The sequence below is a fragment of the Mchenga conophoros genome, linkage group LG3 (assembly GCF_057382185.1).
Source record: "Mchenga conophoros isolate Kocher_MC1m ecotype Shallow Benthic linkage group LG3, M_conophoros_male_GT1.1, whole genome shotgun sequence".
Classification (NCBI taxonomy): domain Eukaryota; kingdom Metazoa; phylum Chordata; class Actinopteri; order Cichliformes; family Cichlidae; genus Mchenga; species Mchenga conophoros.
The window spans coordinates 43,874,938-43,895,824 of record NC_140528.1 but is presented as its reverse complement, the minus strand read 5'-3'; the positions used below and the strand labels follow the sequence as shown (position 1 = coordinate 43,895,824).

The 20,887-nt window shown below is 40.9% G+C and overlaps 2 protein-coding genes across 2 annotated transcripts; one reads left to right on the top strand and one right to left on the bottom strand.

Annotated features, from left to right (window-relative positions):
• Window positions 1-992: 992 nt before the first annotated feature.
• Window positions 993-3,012, bottom strand: LOC146578862 (Fc receptor-like protein 5). The gene is made up of 4 exons (XM_085267853.1): window positions 2,982-3,012; window positions 1,589-1,852; window positions 1,264-1,509; window positions 993-1,175 (listed from the first exon to the last, which is right to left on the bottom strand). Exons 1-4 carry the CDS (start codon window positions 3,010-3,012, stop codon window positions 1,117-1,119), a joined length of 600 nt encoding a protein of 199 aa, XP_085123979.1. The 3' UTR covers window positions 993-1,116.
• Window positions 3,013-7,741: 4,729 nt separating this feature from the next.
• LOC146578861 (V-set domain-containing T-cell activation inhibitor 1-like) lies at window positions 7,742-11,968 on the top strand. Its single transcript, XM_085269112.1, has 3 exons — window positions 7,742-7,882; window positions 10,092-10,460; window positions 10,687-11,968. The coding sequence occupies exons 1-3, from the start codon at window positions 7,822-7,824 to the stop codon at window positions 10,806-10,808; spliced, it is 552 nt and encodes a 183-aa protein (XP_085125238.1). The 5' UTR covers window positions 7,742-7,821; the 3' UTR covers window positions 10,809-11,968.
• The last annotated feature ends 8,919 nt before the right edge of the window (window positions 11,969-20,887 follow it).

Sequence of the window (20,887 nt, the reverse complement as noted above, 5' to 3'; positions counted from 1 at the left end):
GTGGGACTAAGCTGGAGCGCCCAGAGAGAACCCACATAGACAGGAGGAGAATGATGTAAACAGAAAGGTCAAAGGTCAATTGGCGGTCAAAAGGTAGCTGAAGGATGAGCTATTTGTTTATTTGAGTGATTTATTTATTCGATTCAGTAAAAGGACTAGATGTTGTAGTCCCTGATAATGCATTGCTTTAAATGGCGAGAATCTTGAGGGATGGCTGTTTTGAGGAAAGGCAGCCCAGAGACATCGTTGTGTGCCTCAACTTTCTGTCTTTAAGGCTAATCTGCCATTTTTAGGGGGATTAGATTTCTGATCTAGATTATCATATTAAGATTTGGGACACATCGCCAGTACTGGACCTTGGATTCATCGGGTGTTTCGGCCATTATCACTAGACACCCTCATCAAGAAAGCCCTGCCAGGGTTGATCAGGCCCTGGAGTGTGTCTGTGGTTTATGTTAAATTGTTATTTCTCTTCTTCTTTCTTCTGTTTAGTTTCCTACAGTTCATCTATTCACTGCAACTGAGAAATAATACCTGACTCTTTAGCATTTATGGAGCCTCACTTCTTTAAAGGGATAGAAAAGGTGATAGAGAGAAGTAAGACAAAAGGGACAAGATAGGAGAGAGCAGAGAGGAGAGCTAGAAGGGGGGCGCCTGATCTGGCTTCCCACTCCTCCCCGCTGGATCGGGCTGTGCGCTCTACCTCCCCACTGCCTCCCAGAAAAGGGAAGAAGAGCAGATAATCATTTTCATTCATTTATTTGTTCATTAGTAGAAACAAAGAACATGAACACCACCTCTGCTCTGTCCGATGTCACATAAGACGTCACTGATTGGATTGTCTTCTATAGCTTCCACTTGATTAGCTGAAGCAAACCAAAAGGAACAGCAGTATGACGCTGTGCAAGTTTTGATGACACGTTTAAAGTCATTGATATACTTGTACATAGTTCTGAAAAAACCAAACCTGAGTCAAATCCAGAGGTCCGAGTGTCACCTTCAGGTTTTCTAACATCACAAAGTTTTATCAACAGAATTATTGAAATGAGTAGAGCTGCAACACAGACTGTTAAAAAGAATGACAACACAGAGACAACAGGCGGGGAGAGTGATGTATCACAAGAGGTGCAACCAGGAGGAGGTGTGGATGTAGGTGGAGGTGTGGTGGTGTTTCTCTCTACAACAAAGCAAACACAGTCATTAAGTTGTCGTCACATTGTGAATGTTGAAACCTGCAGAAACACAGACAGGTGAGTGTGTCACCTGTGACAGTGATCCAGCTGGATGGAGACTCTCCATGACCGCTGATGTCACACTTGTAGAGGCCTTCATCAGACCTGGAAACATGCTGGATGGTCATGTGACCTGTAGGCTGCTTCCTGATGAGGGAGCCATCTTTATAGAAAGCAGCTGGGAGGTTGGAGGGAGTGGTCTTTGTTTTACAGAGCAGAGTGACGTCATCTCCCTCCATCACAGGGAGGACAGGACTCTGCAGGATCACTGATCCACCTCAACACAGAGACAAACTACAGCATTTCATCCATTTACACACAGCTTCATCAACACTAACTCCACACACTCAGCTTACCAGTGACTGTCAGCTTAACCATGTTACTGATGGTACTCTGATTGGACTCACACCAGTAAACTCCACTGTCCCATTTAAAGACATCAGTGATTTTACAGGAAGAACTATGCTTTTTTCCCCAGTCAGCCCCACACTGAGTCCTGTTTTCCTTGCTTGTGTTTCTCCTCAGAGTCCATCCAGCAGAGCTGTCGTCCTCCTCACAGCTCAGAGACACAAAGTCTCCTTCAAAGAACTGAGAGCTGCTGGGACTCACAGTCAGACGAGCTGTGAGGGTTAAAATAAAAATTATGTTGATCTTTTTTAAAAATAATGCCACAAAATTATTTCTACTTTCAGTAGTTTTACATTAGTGATCCCCACTGAAAGAAGGAGTAACAGACTTGATCATTTAACATAATTGGAATAAATAAATGAAAAAAGGTTACTGACCTTGATTTGCTGCGCAGCTCAGCACTAAGATCAGAACTGAAGAGAAATAAAACAGTTCACTGAATCACCGAGAGGAAAACAATTTAGTTTTCTAAAGGTAACCAAGGAACATTAAACTCTGGTGTCTCCTCTTAATATGTGGTTGCCACATATTAAGAGGACACGCTAGATGGAAGAAAAAGAAGATAGAGATGGATACGATGCACTGTAGAATCAAGGCAACAACATCACCAGAGAAGTGAGGAGAAACAGGACTACACAGTAAAGAGACCTCCAAAAGTACAGCGAGAAGTTTGGATGGACCTGCAATGAGATCAAGATGCAGAGCTCCATGCCATTCGTATATAGGTGTGTTTTTTTTTAATGTGCAGGGTAAAGAGGGCGTACCATAAACAAATACAGAGGGGTATGTTGCATCTGGGTTATAAAGTATTGAATCTGGGATAGCATTGTATAGGGCAGACACCTCCAAGAACTACAAAGTAATGTCTTGATTTTTTTTCTTTTTTATGCTGCTACTGTGCAAGAAAACTCTGCAGTCCTAAAAATAAAACCTGAGCAGTTAAAGTGTTTTCATCAGAAACAGGAAACTAGATCACCGCACAGCTGCTAGTTTCCTGTTAATCACAGACTGAAAAAATAGATGCTCCACACAGATTAATGCATCATCTTAGTGTTAAACGCAAACGCAGAACAACTGCGTTTGCGTTTAACACTCATAGTGCTACCTGCTCTACTTCCTGAAATAAGGCTTTTAGTTTTATTCACTAAAGCTGAAAGTGACTTTTATGCTTTACTTGTATTGAGAATGACTTAATAATCTTGAATTAGAATATTGATTGTTAATTTAAGCTGGCAGCTGTTTAACAGACAGTCTGAGCCACAGCTTGCCTCATTGGTGAGACTGGTCTAACCCATTTACCGTAACATCAGAGGAAAGGACACCACACTGCTGCTGCATTACCAAACAAGTTGTCTGCAGGCACTGGCGACATCATACTGCTCAATTCACTCACTGAGACCACAGCCTCACTTCAGGTTTGACAGCATTTCTAGCAGGTAGCGGCAGACAGCTTGAAAGTGAATTGAGGCTGCAGTTTGGGGGAGGTCTCAGAGGGGACTGGCAGCAGGGTGGGTATATCCACAAATACTATCATATGTAGATAAAGAAACAGAAGGGATGAAACTGGTCTCCATAAATGATCTCCAATTCTAAATGAATACTTTATATAACATTTCTTGCTAGTACTGGTTTCAACCATCTTTTGCCTTCTTCATGGCATAAATTTATTCACCTCAGAGAATTTAGTCTATATTGACAAGATATCATCACACAGTTGCTGAAGATTTGTCAGCTACTTGTCCACAATTCAAAGCTCTCCTTTCACCAAATCCAAAAGGTTCTCTAATGCATGTGGTGCTGTGGCACATCAGCTTTAACTTTCCACACGTTGGGTTGTCAGAAATGTTCTTCTGCACAACTTGGATGCAATAGGTGGTCAATTATACTGAGTTACAGCAATATGACTGGCCATTTGTTGTCGATTCAGTTTTGTTTATATAGCACCAATTTACAATGACATTCACCTCAAGATTTTGCCTAATATGGTTGGGCAGCAAGGTAATATACATCAACACTGGCAAGAACTCATTCTTCACTCATTTAGCCTACTTTTTATTTTATTGCTTATTTATTACTGTATATCTCAAAAATCTAAAAAAGTTGATTCTGTTCATCTGGACGAAGCGTTTTCAGTGGGAGAAACCTTTCGTCGCTCATCCAAGTGACTTCTTCAGTCTCAGCTGACTGCAGGTTTTCCCAGTCTTATAAGGTATGACTGAAACTAGCACCACTGACGAACATTGGGCTGTGAAGTCAGTTCAGTGATCATTAATATGCAAATTGTCACGACCATTGATCACTCACAATATTGATCATGTTCGTCCTCAAGATGTTCTTAAGATGAATTCAGTCTGACGTAAATTTCGTGCCTTCTCCATAATAACTCATCAACAGCAGATGGTTAAAGTACAGAAATGTAAACAGAGAGAATCTACTCACAGAGATAAAGTAGAAATGTTTCCTCCATTGTTGCTCTTAGTAATCTGCTGTTTCCTCATCAGCAGTGACAACATATAGTGACCCAGTCCTTCCTCTTCATATATGTCTGTTTCCATATATAAAAGCATGTGTCATAGTCCCTGTTGGGTTATTTTAGGGCTCGCCGTTCTGGTCAGATTGTTGACACCTATGGTGGTTATCAGGATGTTAAATCAACTGTTTGCTCGCACTTCACCATGCTTAGTTTTCTCTCTCTTTCTCCTTCCTTCTACCAAGTAAGAGTTCGAAATCACGTTCAGATTTCTCTGGCATTAAATTATTGTTTTTCAGAGAGAGAGAAAAACACTAAACTAACTTATGTTTGGGAGCTCGGCGGTCCCTGCTTCTATATCAATCAATAGATCCCCCAAATACACAGACACGAGAGAAATTGATTTGGTTCCACCCATAAAAAGCTCATTTCCTTTGAGATAGTACATGTTTATGCTAGTGCGTGTCCTAATCCCACAACAAATGTACAAACCTTAGGAAATCACAGACAAGTATTTCTTGTCGTTGAAAAAGGTTGCAAATTGTCGTATGTGCCACCAGCCTCAGGTTGAGACATAAACCATTTTGTATTCTTCTAATATATAGTTATCCCCCCCCCCCCCCTTTTTTTTTTTCACTCTCCCTGGGTTAAGTGTTTGGCAGAAACAACAACAGGCAATCATCAGAGCCTGAAAACCACCACACACTTAGGGTAATGGGAACCAATACAAGCCCAGATACCCCAAGTGGCTGCAGCCTAGAGTGAAGCCCAAGCCACAATGGAAACCAGTGTGTCGGACCAGAAGCACTCCAGTCAAGACCGAGTGAGAGCCAGACAGCACAACACGATCCCACCCATGTAGCACAGATGACCAGGAAGGGGAGTCCAAACTAATCTCCCTTTTTTAGTAAAGTAACTAGTGTACATGTAGTGATAAGCTGGGTTAGCTGCTGCTGATCATTTTCAGAGGTGTTGCTGAGTTCCTGCAGTGACCTGTAAGTCTGTGTTTATTGCAGTGCTGCCTGAGGGCTTCAACACCTTCAGCATTCACAGTCTGCAGCCTGGTCCTTTGTGCACTGGGACGTCTCTGGATTCTCTGAAGATGAATGGGTTAACTTAAAACCTCCCTGAGGTACTTTTTACGTCCAGTAGAGGGAGATGTTGGTTCTGCATGAATGTGAGCAGAAGCTACTCTTCCAAAGTGTCCTGCAAACTCAAGTTTTTAAAGATTTGTTGATTTGTGTATTTATACATCTGCATTTACTTCATGTTCTTTTGTTGCCGTCTCAGTCTATTGTTAGTACAGAATACATACATGTTATGTCCTGAGAACTGCCAACAGCAGGACTCAGTAAACTGTTGTCAGATAATGTTAGTCGTGGCAAATGTTAACTGGGTGTCAGGTTCATATTGTTGGATTGTCATTTATGCTTAGAAATATATATTTATATATATTTAGAAATGTATAATCATTTAGAAATGTATAATCATTTGTAGATTGAAAGAATGTCTCATCCTAGGGGGTCTGTAACAAGTCTGTGTAGTGTGAAGAGGGGAGTGCGTTCACTCCTCTTCAGAGTATTCTGGCATAGATCACCCACCTCCTAGGATCATGAGAGAGGTCGGAACTTCTTTTGCTGATATACGGTATATCAGTCCCACACACACACACATACCTACACTATGCACAGACTGGTACTCTTTGGTCACATGTATATCTATGTAAGACATCATATGTTAATGAACTCATGCATATTCATGTAACCTCAATAAAGTGTTACGAGGAAGCAGACGAAATAACTGTGGTCAAGCGAAGGATTGGCGCTCATCCAGTTCTCTCCCTTGTGCGCGAGTGACACAAGAACTTGTTTCTTGCGTTGCTGTGCAGTAGAAATATCTTGAACGTTCCAGCAAATAGGTTTATGCTAGACAAACCCATCACTGGGTATAAGGATAAGCTATAGTTGTGGCTGGGAATTCATACAACTACAGAGACACGTGTTGGGAATATGGAGTGCTGACCTCTATAAAACTAAAAACTATAAATGTGCACAGGAGGTGAAATGCCATGAAGTGGTTTTGAGTGGAGCTGAGTATAAAGGCCTGTACTATTAAACAAGCACTGTAAGTACTGTACAGTAGTTTATTGCAGTCAGGGCTCTGTGTGCGGGCAGGCGGAGATGAGGATCCAAACGCAGGACCCGGAGACTGAATTGCAACTTAATACTTCAACTTTATTGCTGGTGACGAAACAAAACATGAACTGAGAAAGAGCACAGTGAACAGAAACACACAAGCAAATCTGAGGGTACAACACAACCCTGACACAAAGAAACACGGGGCTTAAATACACTGAGGAAGTCAGGAATGAGAAACAGGAGGGAGACACAGCTGGGAGACATCAGGGTTAACGAGACAGGGGGAGCAAAGGGGGAGACCTTCCCAATAAAACAGGAGACAAGAAACAGAGACGCAGACTTGACACTGAACTAAACTTTTACTAAACACCAGACACAACCTAAGAACTAATCTCTCACCAAGAATACCTGAAACATAGATTAATAATAATGATCAGCAAAACACCAGAGAATCACAAAATAATCCATAATGCAAAAACAAGCCAAAACATAAGAAACTGAAAATGCTTGGTCAAAATCACCCAGAACCGTGACAATTGTAAAAGCACTTATGTGGATGGAAGTTCCAGGTAATCTCTAGTGAATATGACCCTTTGCTCAGTCTGTGGTTTAGGTTAATGTTATTCTAATTGAAGTGTTTCTAAATTGCATGCAGGGAACAGGAAATGCAATGAGAAAGACAGAGGGGAAGGAAACCTTAACCGAAAATGGCCTGCAATTGCATAGCGCTTTTCTAGTCCCTAAGGACCCCTTCACACTACATTCAGTCATTCACCCACACACTGGCTACATTGTAGCCGCAGCTGCCCTGGGGCGCACTGAGGCGAGGCTGCCAGACACTGGGCCCTCTGACCACCACCAGTAGGTAAACATGGGGTTAGTATCTTGCCCAAGGATATCTGGCATGTAGCCAGGGTGCAGCCTGGGATCGAACCACCGACCTTCTGATTAGTGGCTGACCCGCTCTGCCACCTGAGCTACAGCCACACTGAATGAATACACTGCTGCAGAGCTGGCCCTCCCTAATAGTGAGAGTTAATTCTTAAATGGAAAAATAAATAAATAAAGGCTTCATTTTATTATCAGAAAAAAATGCTGTGTAATGGCTCTCAGAGCACTGGTGTAGTTTTATTGGCATGATTTTCCTCACTGTAAGAAACACACAGGCAGAGCTGCCACACTGAGACCTGATGACCAACGGCATCAGCTTTCACACTGGCACAAGTCATTTCGCTCTCAGTGCCTGGATTTTTGTTTTCTTACATGGATTCAACAGAGCAGGACCAGGATTGTCTCCTAGCAACACGCCACTGAACAGTCATGTATTAAAACGACTGTAAAATTATATATGAGCATAATTAAAATGTTTTAAAATGACATAACAAAATACTGTAAGCAGTGTAGTTCTGCCATCAGTGTTTTATTAGTCTATTCATTTATTGACTCAACACAGCCTTTCACCCACGCCCACTGCATTGTTCCCACTTAACTCCTCCCACTCCTCACAGTCAGAATTTTTAGCTTTCTCAGCACTTTAGTTTTCATTCATCATTTCATTTATCGGAGGGTGAGAATGGTTGTGTTTCTTGGCTGGACTCTGCTCTCTGTGCGCCTGCTGGTTTGTGCCTCTCAAGGTGAGCTGTGGTCTCTACCAAAGTATCAAATATTGAGGGGGAATTTGGGATGTGGATTTTTAACCCTTAGTTGGTGTTCGTGTTTACTTCAAATGTGTTTAAAGATGTTTTCCATTAAGACTTTAAGAGTTACAGAGATTTCTATTCACAGTCCCTCATTTTCAGATGGGGGACTGTCTGTACATGTAGTTTTATGGGCAGGTGAGGTCTGGTTCCCTGTTATTTCATCACAAATGAAGTAGACATATGAGCTGAGGTTGATTCATAGTGTTGAGTATGGACTTCATAGGGAGCTCAGCAGAACTAAAAGGGAGAAGAGAGAGAAAGGAGGAGTATTATGCTCAAAGTCTAGAACAAAGATATGCCTTTAATAATGTTAGTGCAGTCTACGGGGCCATACTTGGCTGAGCTTTAGCCAAATGCTCTGAAACAAATGATTTTTAAAAACTATTTTTAAACTATGCAACGTAAGAGTTTCTCACGGTGAAGAAGATGAAGAAATGGGACAGTCATCAGCAGCAAAATTAATCATCTAATTTCTGCCCCACAGGGCAGCTTTTTGGGTGATTACAGACAGACACACAAACAAGCAGCAGTTGAATGTGGTCGTCATGATCTCCAGGTCTTGGAACCAGAGTTTTTAACTTTAGGTTGTTTAGGGTTTGTCTGCGTTTATAGTTTTAAATTAAATTCAGTAAAGCTGTGTCTTGCTCTCAGATGGATTTATGACTGTACATGGATAATATCTGATATTTAGCTTTCAGTGTGGCGTGTATTCCCATACACTCGAAATGTGAGGGCTAAGTTGCTGGGTCTTTTGGGTAAGCCATCATAGATAATTTAGCTCTCAGAAGACAAATTGTTGACTAATTTGTTAATTAATCTAAGGTGTGGCAAATCACTGAAATAAAGTTCAGTGCATAGTTGATATAAATTGTCATGTTCATGTCAACGCCTTGATAAATAATGCTCAAAAAATATACATTTCTTGTGCTGTGATATTATGTCACAGGAGTGTAAATCTGTAAACCCTCAGAGTCACATGATCAGTAACACATGTGAATGGCAGCCACACATGATTCCCACTTTTCTGTTTTAAATTCATGATGGTACACGTGCATTGTAGCCTCTGACAACGTCACTTCACTTTACTTTACAATTACTTATTTTCAAAAGTAATTAGTTTCTTAGTTACTTTTTAAAAACATGATTTACAACCTGAATAGGTGATAAAGCGATAGATCTTCTACTCTTCTACTTTCTGCCTAATCCATCATATAAAATGTAATCAAATGGAAAAGTTTCTTTTTAACATTCATTTTATTAGTTTTAGTCTTTTAACTTCATGCATCAAGCAAAAATTTAATTATATGCAACATTCTCTGACTGGAAGAAATTAGTTTAACATTTAAACCTATTTTCTGCACATTCCAGCACATAAAATTTACACTCAGTCTTTCAAATAGATGCAAGTAAAACACAGTAGAAAATAAATAAAATCAAAAACTAGCGGTCCTGTTGCTCTATTTTCACCTGTATAGCAGGAGTGGCGTAGGCGGAGGTGTGCTCTGGTGCAGGTGTGCCGCGGTCAGTTGAAGAATCCGCGAGTTTCTCTGTGAATTTCCCATTATGTCATAGCGCACTCGGTGCTTGCTTGGAAGTTTAGGGGTTTTTTTTCGCTGTAAAAAGAAGTTTTCTTCCCACGCACAACGGACGCTAATGTTTTTGTCACTTTTTATGGAATCAAACTCAAAGTAAGGTCAGTACTTCTACGCTTTAAACGCTGCACGCTCATACTCTCTCCGCATTCGATATGTGATCCATTGTTGATCTGCACACAGCTGTTGTCACGAACGTCGCACTCGCTTACGTCACTGTCATGAGACCCTCTCGCAAAAAAATATCACGGTTTTAGTAACGCAGTAGCGCAGCGTTCCTACGGGAAAATAACGGTAATCTGTCTATGAATAACTTTTGTGAGACTCTAAGATCTGAAATTTAAATGAGCTTCTCTGCCTTAAGAAACTCTTCACACTCTTCCTCAGCATAAAAGAAAATTTTAAGGGCTATGGAAAACAAAATTCACCAGTTAAACTAGTAAACCTTTCTGGAATTCACCTTTGAAGTTAAAGGGAAATTCTCAGCAGAAGAGTTCTGGTGTCTGCTGTAGAAGTGAACATTTGTACTTTAACCTCTCTGCTCTATATAGTTTCTCTTTCAGGCCAGAAAAACGTCACAGCTGAGTCTGGACAGAACGTCACGCTGCCATGTCGAGCTCCAAACAACATCCAGACTGTGGAGTGGAGCAGAGCTGACCTGGGAGATGACTATGTTTTTTTGTATCGGGATGAGAGGAAAACTTTAGTGCACCAGCATCCATCTTTTAAGGACCGGGTGGATCTACAGGAGAAACAGATGAAGGATGGAGACGTGTCTTTGATTCTGAACAATGTGACGATTAATGACACTGGAACATACGAGTGTCGTGTGAAGGCAAACAAAAAAAAACGCAGGAAGAGAGCTAATCTGAAGACTGACCCCATCAGCATCATCTACCTTCATGTTGTTGATCCTCCAGGTGAGTGAGTAGAGTTGAGTGTGTGTGTGATCAGAGGTGAAGCTGCTTCCTGGTTGTTGATGTTTGTTTCTAAAGATGTTGTTGATGAGACTTTGTAGAAAGCAGCTGGTCTGAGTGATGTGATCAGAGTGCAGTAGATAATGTCTGACAGCAGTTTGATTCTGTTCTGTTCTTCACTCATCACCTACCTGACAGCTGACACCTCACACCTGTTTCTCACCTGCAGGTCAGACAGGAGGACCAGAGAAGGATGAACCTGTTGGACTGATAGTTGGCCTGTTAGTTTCCTGTGTCCTCATTGTTGCTGCTGTTGTTGGCTTTGTGATCTACAGAAAGTATAAAGGATAAAAGAGTCAGGCTTCACACTAACTTACTGATGATCTGCAGCACATCCAAATATCTCAGACCTCTGAACAGCTAAACTTTGAGTCTCCTGCTGCTGTCTCGACTTCCAAGTGATGTCAGTGAACAGGGGGACAGACACCAGGGACTTCACAAAGAAATTAATTATGAAGTGTCACCATAAAATGTTATTCTGTCTTATCTCTGGGTATGGAGATGATGGAAAGTCTTTGTGAGGAATTCAGAGTAAAGAAAATCTTAAAGAAAACAGAGAATTCTGCTGATTCAACAGTTATTGTCTGATTTTGCTGCATCCAGCTTACACAGTAAAATTAGACTTGCCGTTGTTCATAAGTTCCAATTTTAACAAAAACAGGGTGCTTCTATTTATTACTAATGTTATGGCTGCAGATTAGTGTCTCACACTTGAACTCAGCACTTTATCAGGAAATTGCTTTAGTTTGTCAGTAGATCAAGTGTGAAGTGAAATTAATTTGACTGATTCAACGGTCATTCTTGGAGGTTGTTCAGCAGAGACCAGAATCAAATGTAAAAACATTTATACATACATGCACATATACATGCGCACTCATGTCAAAATGTGATGCTCAGTTTTCATGTTAGTGATGCTGTAACCTTCGAGCTGGGCTCGATTTATGCTTGCACGTGTGAAACGTATTCCCACATGAATCTATGTTGGCCTTCAGCAAATGTTACCATGTTGAGTAAAATGAAATAAGAGCTGCTTTCCTGATACTTTAAACTGTGACTGTAAGAGTGACACAACTTGCTAAACTATTAATCCCACTTTTAAACTTCATAGCAAGACCACAATGGTGCAAAAAAAAAACAAAACCCCAATATCCAAACATAATATAATAAATAAGGGTGGAAGGGCTTTAGTCATTATCCTTATAATCTTTATTTATGGTGCACTACTCATCTGAAACACTCGTCATCACAGCGTTTCTGGTTTTCAGCTTTGTTTTTTCTTAAGAGGATCTTTGTGTATTTACCTTTAGTTTATATTTTAAAACATTTTGTGTATTTTTTTGAATGTCAAGCAGTCGTTTCATTGTGACACTTTTATTTATCTCTGCTATAAAAATCAAGTATACAATCAGGCTTCATGTCCGTTTTCACACAGAATAAAGTCCTGAAGTATTTCTGTTGTTTGCCAGTCTTTTTCTTTCAGGCGGACTTTAACTCATCACCCTGTGACTCATCCAGCATCTGTGTGGCAGGGTGACAAATCAGCTCTAGCACAGACTGGACTGCCGGCTCTGTCCGCAGTTAATGACTAAATCCCTGTCATAAACTGCACACAGTGCAAAAAATGTTTTATTATAATTTGGCTCAGTGTAAAGAGGGGGAATTACATCCCTTTTAAATTCAAAATAGCTTTTTCTTAACATTGGGGGGAAGAAACCTCTCCTGGGCCTTTCTGGATGGAGATTGCGTGTTCTTCCTGTCTAGGCTCTCAGTTGTTGTTAGTGTGGTTTGAATATGAGTGTGTGGTTGTCTGTTTCTCTGCATCAGCCCTGTGTCAAGCTGGTGACCTGTCTAGACTGTATCCTGACTCTCGCTCTGTGGCATCTGGGTTAAGGTATATCTGCTGTAATGGTTGCTTTGTTCACCACCGCAACCAGTCTGACAGTCCCTGATATTTATACCTGCAGGAGGCGGGTATAAGGCGCAGGAAGGTGTCGCCACACAGACAACATCTCCCTCTGTGTGACTGTATGTGTCTGAGCTCCTGATCTAAAGTATCATTTAGCTGTAGGTCAAAACCAACACAATCATATATTCGATGCAATGCACCTTGGAGGTGCCACAAACATCGTTTTACATGACATGATATCAAAATTGGCACGCAACACCCATGACACAGGCAACATCGCATAATGGGGTCTTAGGCTCCAGCACTTTACCACGAAGGAAGGAAGATGGATGTAAGATGACTCATCTGGGTCAGAGGACATCAGAGCTTACGTGACATTAAAACTGTAGCTGCCGGTGTTATTATGAGGTTTTTCCGGTGACGTCATCCCAACGCATGGCAGTCTAATGAGTAGCTCTCTCATAATTAATTCGTTCACCCCGTGAAGTGTCATAATTATTACCAATTTTTAATAGATAGTAGAGATATAAGCGGGGTGAACATGGGGAAAAGAGATAAACAGAAAGGATCGGCAGAAGAACGCGTAAACGAAGGGTTTTCGGCAGCGGCATCGCCACCTCGACATGAAGCCAATGCTAGGGCTAACATGGACGAAGGCTTGGCTTTGACCACGATACTGGAAGAACTACGGGACTTTCGAAGAGAGTTCCAGACTTGGTCAGAGCCAATAATAGGATAACCGAAGCAGAAACCCATATCGCGAAGATGGAAGATGTCCCCAAAGGAGCGGAGGGGTCTTCAATGCCAGTTTTTGTGGAAAAAGTATTGACGGAATGCCTCGACCTCCCCCAGGGCACAGAGCTTGGTATCGAGAGAGCAGTGAGGAGTGAGGAGTGAGCAGTGAGGAACTGAGAGGGAACCCCGCGTTCCCTCTGGAGATATACTGTTCTGTCGAAGTGGGTGAGATAACAAATACTTTCCCCTTACTAGATGATTAAGATTGCTTTAGAGACTGTGGAGAAATGCATCTTAAAGGAGTTATCAGGGGCCCTTGCCCTTCAGCCAGGGGAGGTTTCCCCCTGTTTATGGGATTTATGTGCCAGGGTCTGATAGGACTGACCCCAACCTTGGAATCACGTTGGTTTTTTTTGTTTTTTTTTTAATTTGTCTGGTTTTGGACAGTTGTTGTTGTTCATTGCTCGGGTTTTTAGAGTTTTTAGAGTCGATAAGTTACTTAAGTTTGGATACTTTATTTTGGAAAAATGAGCGCTAAGGGAATTAAGGTTATATCCTTTAATGTGAACGGGCTCACGAATCCTATTAAGCAAAGTAGAATTTTGACTAAAATGAAGAAAGATTGAGCACAGATAGTATACTTACAAGAAACACACTTGAATAATAATGAACATGAAAAATTTAGGAGGATGGGCTTTACAAACATGTTCTCTGCAGCGTATGAATCCGGTGTTCCAGATCTACTGGCGTTTAGATCAACTGGCATTGGTCGAACAGATGTGTGGCAGACTTGCGTTTCAGGAGCCGCTACCGACAAACCAGCAAAAAAACGCCAAATGTGTCATCTGTGACACTTGTGAGGTTGTCTCAAACACACTCCGTCAGTCTTGATGCTGTTGAACAACAAAATGTTTAAAAATGTGGCGACCTGGTGATATCCTCATGCGCGACGCGATCGCGAAAACAGCAAACCAGTAATACCACGCCGATGTTGTTCACAAGACAGCAAGAGTAAACGATCGGGAGACTCTTGTCGTCATTATCGTTCCCCTCGCACGTTTTATTTCTCCGGTTTCAGCGTTTTTGCTTCACAACTAAAGCGAGCAGTTTACTTTGTGCACTAACATGGAGTCGAGTCAACCAGCGCCACCTCTGGCCAAGTGCACAACACATTTGTACCTTTCAATTGTGTCTGTTTGTGCGTCATGCAAATAAACCTTTGAAATGAATGAAATGATATCATATATTCCTTATTGGCCTACATTTGTAAAAAATTCCAAATTATATACACAAAGTCATAGAAATCACCACTCCAATTGGTCATCATGATTTTGATATTCTCTTTTTCCATAACAATAAAATACGCCTTTCGTCAATATTTCATTAGTGTTGTCACATCACATCCTGTAAGCATCGTCTGTCTGTGTCTTTTCCCTGGAAATGAATATTTCCAGCCAATATAGGCAATCCATCAACATGGCTGGAGAGTTGGTAGTTATATACAGTCTGTATTAGTGTGGTTAATCCAATGAAGATTTGTAAGGAGATGGCAGTTACTGTGAATTCACAGCAGTTACACAGTGATTAGCAATAAACAGTCAGACAATGACTCTGACAATCTCATTCAATCTTGCAGATTGCACCTTCTGTGGAAAGTGGTACCACACAGTGTGTGTGGACTTCCCCTGTGCAGAAGGCGACTACAAATGTTGTGCATGCTAAATAAACAGAAACAAGTGATCCCTGTTGTTATGCAAAAACCTCAACCCACCAGGCTGAGGGAGGGGCGGCCATCAGCCAGTCAGAGATCTGCCTTGACACGTCGTAGATGAGCTGTGGCTGTTCCTCGGGATTTTACTCTTAAAAAAATAAATAGCTGGAAAGTTTTCCAAACTCCAAGAGAGCAAATTGGAATCAGGCTCCATAGCATGCATCTGTGAACAAGAGAGGGAGCTCTGCTTTATAAGAGACCGTGATGGATGGATGGACAAGCTTCATATCAGTAAATCAGTGTTGACATATAAAATAGGAAATAAAATATTCTGTGTCTGTCTGCGTCGGCCAGAAGACAAAAGACAGAGTTTTAAAGTGATCCCTTTAGAGCCTGAACCATGGCTGAGATCGTGTTCATTGAACCTTATAACAAGTTAAAAATAATAGTAATAAAATTTCCAGATATGAGTTTCAAATAGGATCATCTGCAATCTTTTGTGCATGTTATTGCTCAGTTCATCTTAGACAAACAAAAACATATACAGGCAGGGCTGGTGTTAATAAACAACACTGATGATGTACAAGTCTAAGAAATAAACTCGCCCATCAAATATTATGTGTCTGGTGTCACATTTGGCATCCTTGAACAACTGAAACAGTTGTTTTTAGGAATGTGTAGTCCTCCTCCCTGTGCGATTCACTCATTTCAGCTGTGTTTCAGTCCTCTTTCCTGTGTCACAACCAAAAACATCATTTGTGGGAACACAAAGGAATGTTTGATGAGAAAGAGAAAGAATTATGATAATTTTGTCACGGTTCGCCGTTTTATTACAGTCCCACCAGGTGTATATACGAGTTGTGCAGGGGAAGTGATATATACAGAGCGGTGATAGGGAAAAGGCTCTGGGGAATCCAGGGCGGGGAAAAAAAACCACTTGCTCTTCTTCAGGCACTCTCACGATCAGTGTCTCTCCAAACACTCTCAAAACAGGAATGCCCCTCGGGGAACGCAAGAAGAAGGAATGCGCTGAGATGCCTGAGTAGACTTGCTCAGAAGTGGGCTGCAGTGATGCGAGTCACACAAAACGATCCAGCGATGTATAGTAGTTACTCCCTGCACTAATGAGGCCCAGGTGGGCCGAGGTCGTGAACCTGCCGTGAGAGAGAGAAAACTACTGATCAGTGACCTGCTGATCCTCTGGGCCGTGACATATTTATATGTTTGAAGCTTTGAAAATACACAGGAAGAATGAATACTGCACTGCCTGGGGAATTTCACCCAGCAAATATATCAAAAGGTACTAATTACCAACAAGGTCCATTAACCCTTTAGAGCCGGTCGGAGCGGGCACGCTCTGTTTTGCGTAACTATTTTTAAATCCCGGTAGCTCTGCAACCACGTAAGCTAGCACAATAATTTTTTTTGCATATGAAACCGGAGGAGTTGTACTTACATCTTATGCCATCAGCTTGTGCTAGGTCACGGTTTCCTTCCACATATAGCTTTGCAAAAACTGCATAAAAAGCACTTGCAGCAACAAAAACATAATGTTCCAGAAACACGCTTTGCCGATCCGATCAGCTGTTTGTAACACTTCCTACGTTGGAATAGACGTCAGCGCGAACTTTTGCATGTCCGCCATTACCTGCCCGAAGCCGGAAGTGACGTCATTTTCGCGGAAATGTAGTTTTTTACCATCAGGGCCTCAGGGCCTATACTGGTGTTTTTAAAAGTTATCTTTGACTTTATGACTTTCTGTGTCGTTTCTGGGATGCTTAGGACTCATGTTGCACTGCTGGAAATAGTTTATTTTGATGCATATGCTGCTTTTTTGCAAATTTGCAGTATAATATTTGTTTTTGTTTTTCCTGCAGTATATAAAAATTGGTGTATTTCAAAAATAAAACTATGAAGACACTCAAAATAAATTTCCTGTGGTGGGAAACTATTTTGTGCAACTTTTTTGTATTTACAGTTTTGAGGGATAAGCCTCCTAAATTTCTCTAACTAGAAATATATGTTAAAAAAGCAAAAACGATTTTCAATTTTTTTGTAGTTTATTGCACTTTTTTGCAATTTATGTAATTACTATGCACTTAATGAATACATATTATTAAAATCTGGGCTATAATGGTTGTATTGATGTATAGCAACTTGAAATGCTCCCAAAAATGGCTCCACAGCATGTAAAAATATAATATAAGCTCTGGCGGACTTGGTTCTATGGTAGGTCTTAAAGGGTTAAACTTCAGAGATGTTGTTCAGGTCATACAAATGGTTTCCTGACAATGATTGCAAGCGTTAAATTGCATCGTGAGCCACACACAGCCAGCTTTAATGACTGCCAGATAAGGGAAATTCCTTTTTTCTGTCACTGTACAGAAGTTTCACTGCACTTTTAAACCTAATATGAGAAGAAAAGAAGTTAAAACTTAAGTTTGACACCTCTGTTTTAGAGCTGTCGAGGTCCTGGGTCGCTGGAAAAGAGTTTTGAGTTTGTTGTTATTATTTTTTTTCCATTTTGTATTAGTTCTTAGGGTTCAAGTCTTGTGTTTAGTTTTTCTGTTATCCCTACCTGTGTCCTCTCCCGGTATTCTGTTCGTGTCCCCGTTTGTGTCGTTTGTGTTTTCTGTTTGACTTTGAAGGTTTGTGTCTCGTCTTGTGACTGATGACACAAAGTTTGAAACTTTCTGGGTCACCAGAGATTGAAGTCAGTTATGTCTGTTTCATTTCTAAAACTGATATACTTTCTACTTAAGACTCAGCAAGTTACATTTTAAAGGTCAAAGTCAGCAACAGAAAAAGGAAAACAAAGACAAAAAGGAGAAGCAGCAACACCTTTGTAGTGTGGCTCAGAGAAGCAGTAGTAGTGGTGCAGTAGAGCTATGAGCAACGCACCGAGGCCCAAACGTCTGAATCATTAGCTGATTCGGAGAAGAGTCAGGAAACACAGGGCTGGGTCAGAACAGTAAAGTTCACATAGTATTCCTCAAGTATTTTTCCTGGAAACAAATGGGCATGTTCATCATTTTGGGGGGAAAGGGGGAAAAAACTAACAAAAACTTGCAGTGACACACATGTTACAGGTTGCTCCAGTGGTGTGATGTTGAACCATACTGAGCAAGTTCCAGGATGACTCTGTTACTTCATTGACAACATGCAGCATTCAGCCACTTTTGGACGTTAAATATTCTTCTGGTGCCAAATGTATTGCGCCCAGTAATAAAAGCAAGCTCCTCAGCAAATATAACTCCGCAAGGAGCACTGAGATCATTGAGCCAGATGATCTTATTACAACTCAGGTCTGGTTTAAAGCAGAGAGGAATTTGGGCCTTCGCAGGATCATTTATTATGGCAGTTTCATATCGCAGCTGCAGTGCTTAGACTCTGGAATAACTTAATATTGGTAATTCAGAATCTATCCAGCCTTTCAAATTCTGTCTTAAAACTCACTTTTTTATGTCGGCTTTAATCTGAGTTCAGTCTGAGAACCATCGGGTTTGTTTTATGTTTGTTTTTATGTTAAATACATTGTATTTGTGTCATCTCACGTCTTGTTTTCTGTATTTGTTTTCTCTTGTTCATTAGCTAACTAGTTTGGTCAACTTTGTTGCTTTTAAATGTGCTATAGAAATATAATTGACATTGACTGATACAACACTGGTCTGCCCAGCTATTGGTTGGTAAATTTATTTATGTAGTGTTCTCTTTGCCCGACTCTCCCCCAGTTCAGTCCATGGTAAATGGATTGTGAACTGACAGAATGCAGGCTGCATAAACCATATTTTACTCTCACCTAACACTCAAAGCACTTTGCACTCCAAGCTGTAACAGCAGACACTTTTAACATCTACGTTATTTGATACACGGCCCTGCTTTAAAATTATTCAGAAAAAACAAAGAAAAACAAAAACTTCTAGATAATCTTGGTGTAAAGTCGACTTCCACATGGCTGGAAAACAAAGGCCTCCAAAAAGCAACTCTTGTTTACTTAATCCCAAAGAAGACAAGAATGGCATTTTGTCCTTGTTTATAGCCAGATGTTGTCCATCTTGCGTTCTGGTTCTTGTTTGTGCTGTGATTTTTTTTCATTATCATCTACTAAACTAAAACATGTACTTTTTACTTTGATTTAACAGCATGAATGGCTGTTTGCTTCTCTGTAGTGAGCCTGCGATAGACTGATGAAACACATCTGAACTACATGTGAGAGAAATGATTGTGAAATTTTCCATCTGTTCCCTCTCTCAGAGAAACATTATTCTGTTACAGTGTTTCCCTTCCTGTAACTAAAGGTCAAAGGTCAAGTGAAGGCCTGCATGTGCTTTGCAAATAGAAGCTCCTCTGCTGCCACCTACTGGTCGTTACTAAGCAGTGAATGATGTCTGTTCATAGCGCTTACACTCACCGGCCACTTTATTATGTACAATTTCTTCACAGCAGTGACTTCTACTTCCTCTTCTTGCCTGGAAGTTGAGGATCACAGTTATTTATGTGATAACCTGGCTGATTGTGGCTCAAGAGTTGGCAGTTCGTCTTGTAATCGGAAGGTTGCTGGTTCGAGCCCCGGTCTCGGTTGTTGTGTCCTTGGGCAAGACACTTCACCCGTTGCCTACTGGTGGCGCCAGTGTCCAGAAGCCTCGCCTCTGTCAGTGCGCCCCAGGGCAGCTGTGGCTACAATGTAGCTTGCCATCACCAGTGTGTGAATGGGTGTGTAAAATGCTTTGGGGTCCATAGGGACTAAGTAAAACACTATACAAATACAGGCAATTATCATTTAATCAACCTCAATAACCCTGTGGGAAGGATGAGACGCTGGAGGTCTCCATATTTTCTCAGATTAGATGATGACAGATGGTGTAGATATCCTCAATATTGAGAGATCCTCAGATTAAACCTTATTTGTTTCATTGGTTTCATTTTGATTGAGAATAATTTGACCTATCAGAGACCAGCAGCTTGATTCTGGTGGTTGGATATAATAATGTCTAAAAAAACAAACCCACAAACTTACAATAAACAGACAAAATGGGGAACCGGTAACAGATAAGATAATGTTTGAAACTTATCCGAAACATTTCCATATCTAAACTCTTCCAGGCCTATTTACTGCAAGACAATTGATCATAAGAGCAGCTTCAGCTGTTCCACTGGAACAATGTCTAACTGGCATCTGTGAAGCCCCACACTTACTTCAGTCCTTACTCTGTACTTCTAAATATCAGCTTTAAACTGAATTTATCATGTGAATTGTTGCATCATTTAACCCCATCTGTGATTCTTTTACCTCACCTTCTTCTGAATATCAGATTTTCCCCTGAGTAATTACAGTATTTTAGTAATAAATAAATAAAATTTGCCAGATCTGTGTCATGGTTGACCCAGGGAGCAGACTGAGACAGCACATACTGAATTTAAGATCTTTATTTTACAAAAGCAAAATTGTAAGTCATCATTTTCCTTACTAAGTACTGGAGCTAAATCGTGACATTAAGGCGACATCAGGGAAACATCAGACATGATGGGCTTGGAGTACTGAGTGTAGGGAGACAAAGGAGTGATGGCTCAAAATGACTCCTCCTGGCAGTTCTAAGTGATTAGCTCTAATGTTTGTACGGACTTTCAGTGAGTGATCAAAAACATCTGCAGGTACATTCAGTGTTGATATTTGACACATCTGAACCACAAGGTACAAAATAAACTGATTAATATAAACTGTGTGGAGTCGCAAATTTTGAAGCCAGCATGATAACCTTATCTAACGGATGATGTGGAGATCCAGCTTATTTAGATCTGATTAACATCAGTTCACTAAAGAAAAAGACCCCCTGAAAAGATTAGAATTGTTGAGACAGAGTTTAATACACTGAATCATCTGAACAGCAAGAAAGTACATAGCAAAGCAAGCAAAGCAATCTCGGGGGTGTAGAGTAGCACAAACAGCAAAGCCCGTTAACTGCCCCTGCTGGGTAACGTTCCACCTGTCCTCCAGTCAGAAACAGCAGGTGCAGGGTC

Bases quoted from the DNA above. Each gene is read 5' to 3' on its own strand.
- LOC146578862 (XM_085267853.1), bottom strand. From the start codon at position 3,012: ATGTCGCCAGTGCCTGCAGACAACTTGTTTG. The intron at 1,853-2,981 runs GTAATGCAGCAG...TAACCCTCACAG, and splicing joins GCCTGCAGACAACTTGTTTG to CTCGTCTGACTGTGAGTCCC. The intron at 1,176-1,263 runs GTGACACACTCA...TTTGTTGTAGAG, and splicing joins CAGCTGGATCACTGTCACAG to AGAAACACCACCACACCTCC.
- LOC146578861 (XM_085269112.1), top strand. From the start codon at position 7,822: ATGGTTGTGTTTCTTGGCTGGACTCTGCTCTCTGTGCGCCTGCTGGTT. The intron at 7,883-10,091 runs GTGAGCTGTGGT...TGCTCTATATAG, and splicing joins GCTGGTTTGTGCCTCTCAAG to TTTCTCTTTCAGGCCAGAAA. The intron at 10,461-10,686 runs GTGAGTGAGTAG...TCTCACCTGCAG, and splicing joins TCATGTTGTTGATCCTCCAG to GTCAGACAGGAGGACCAGAG.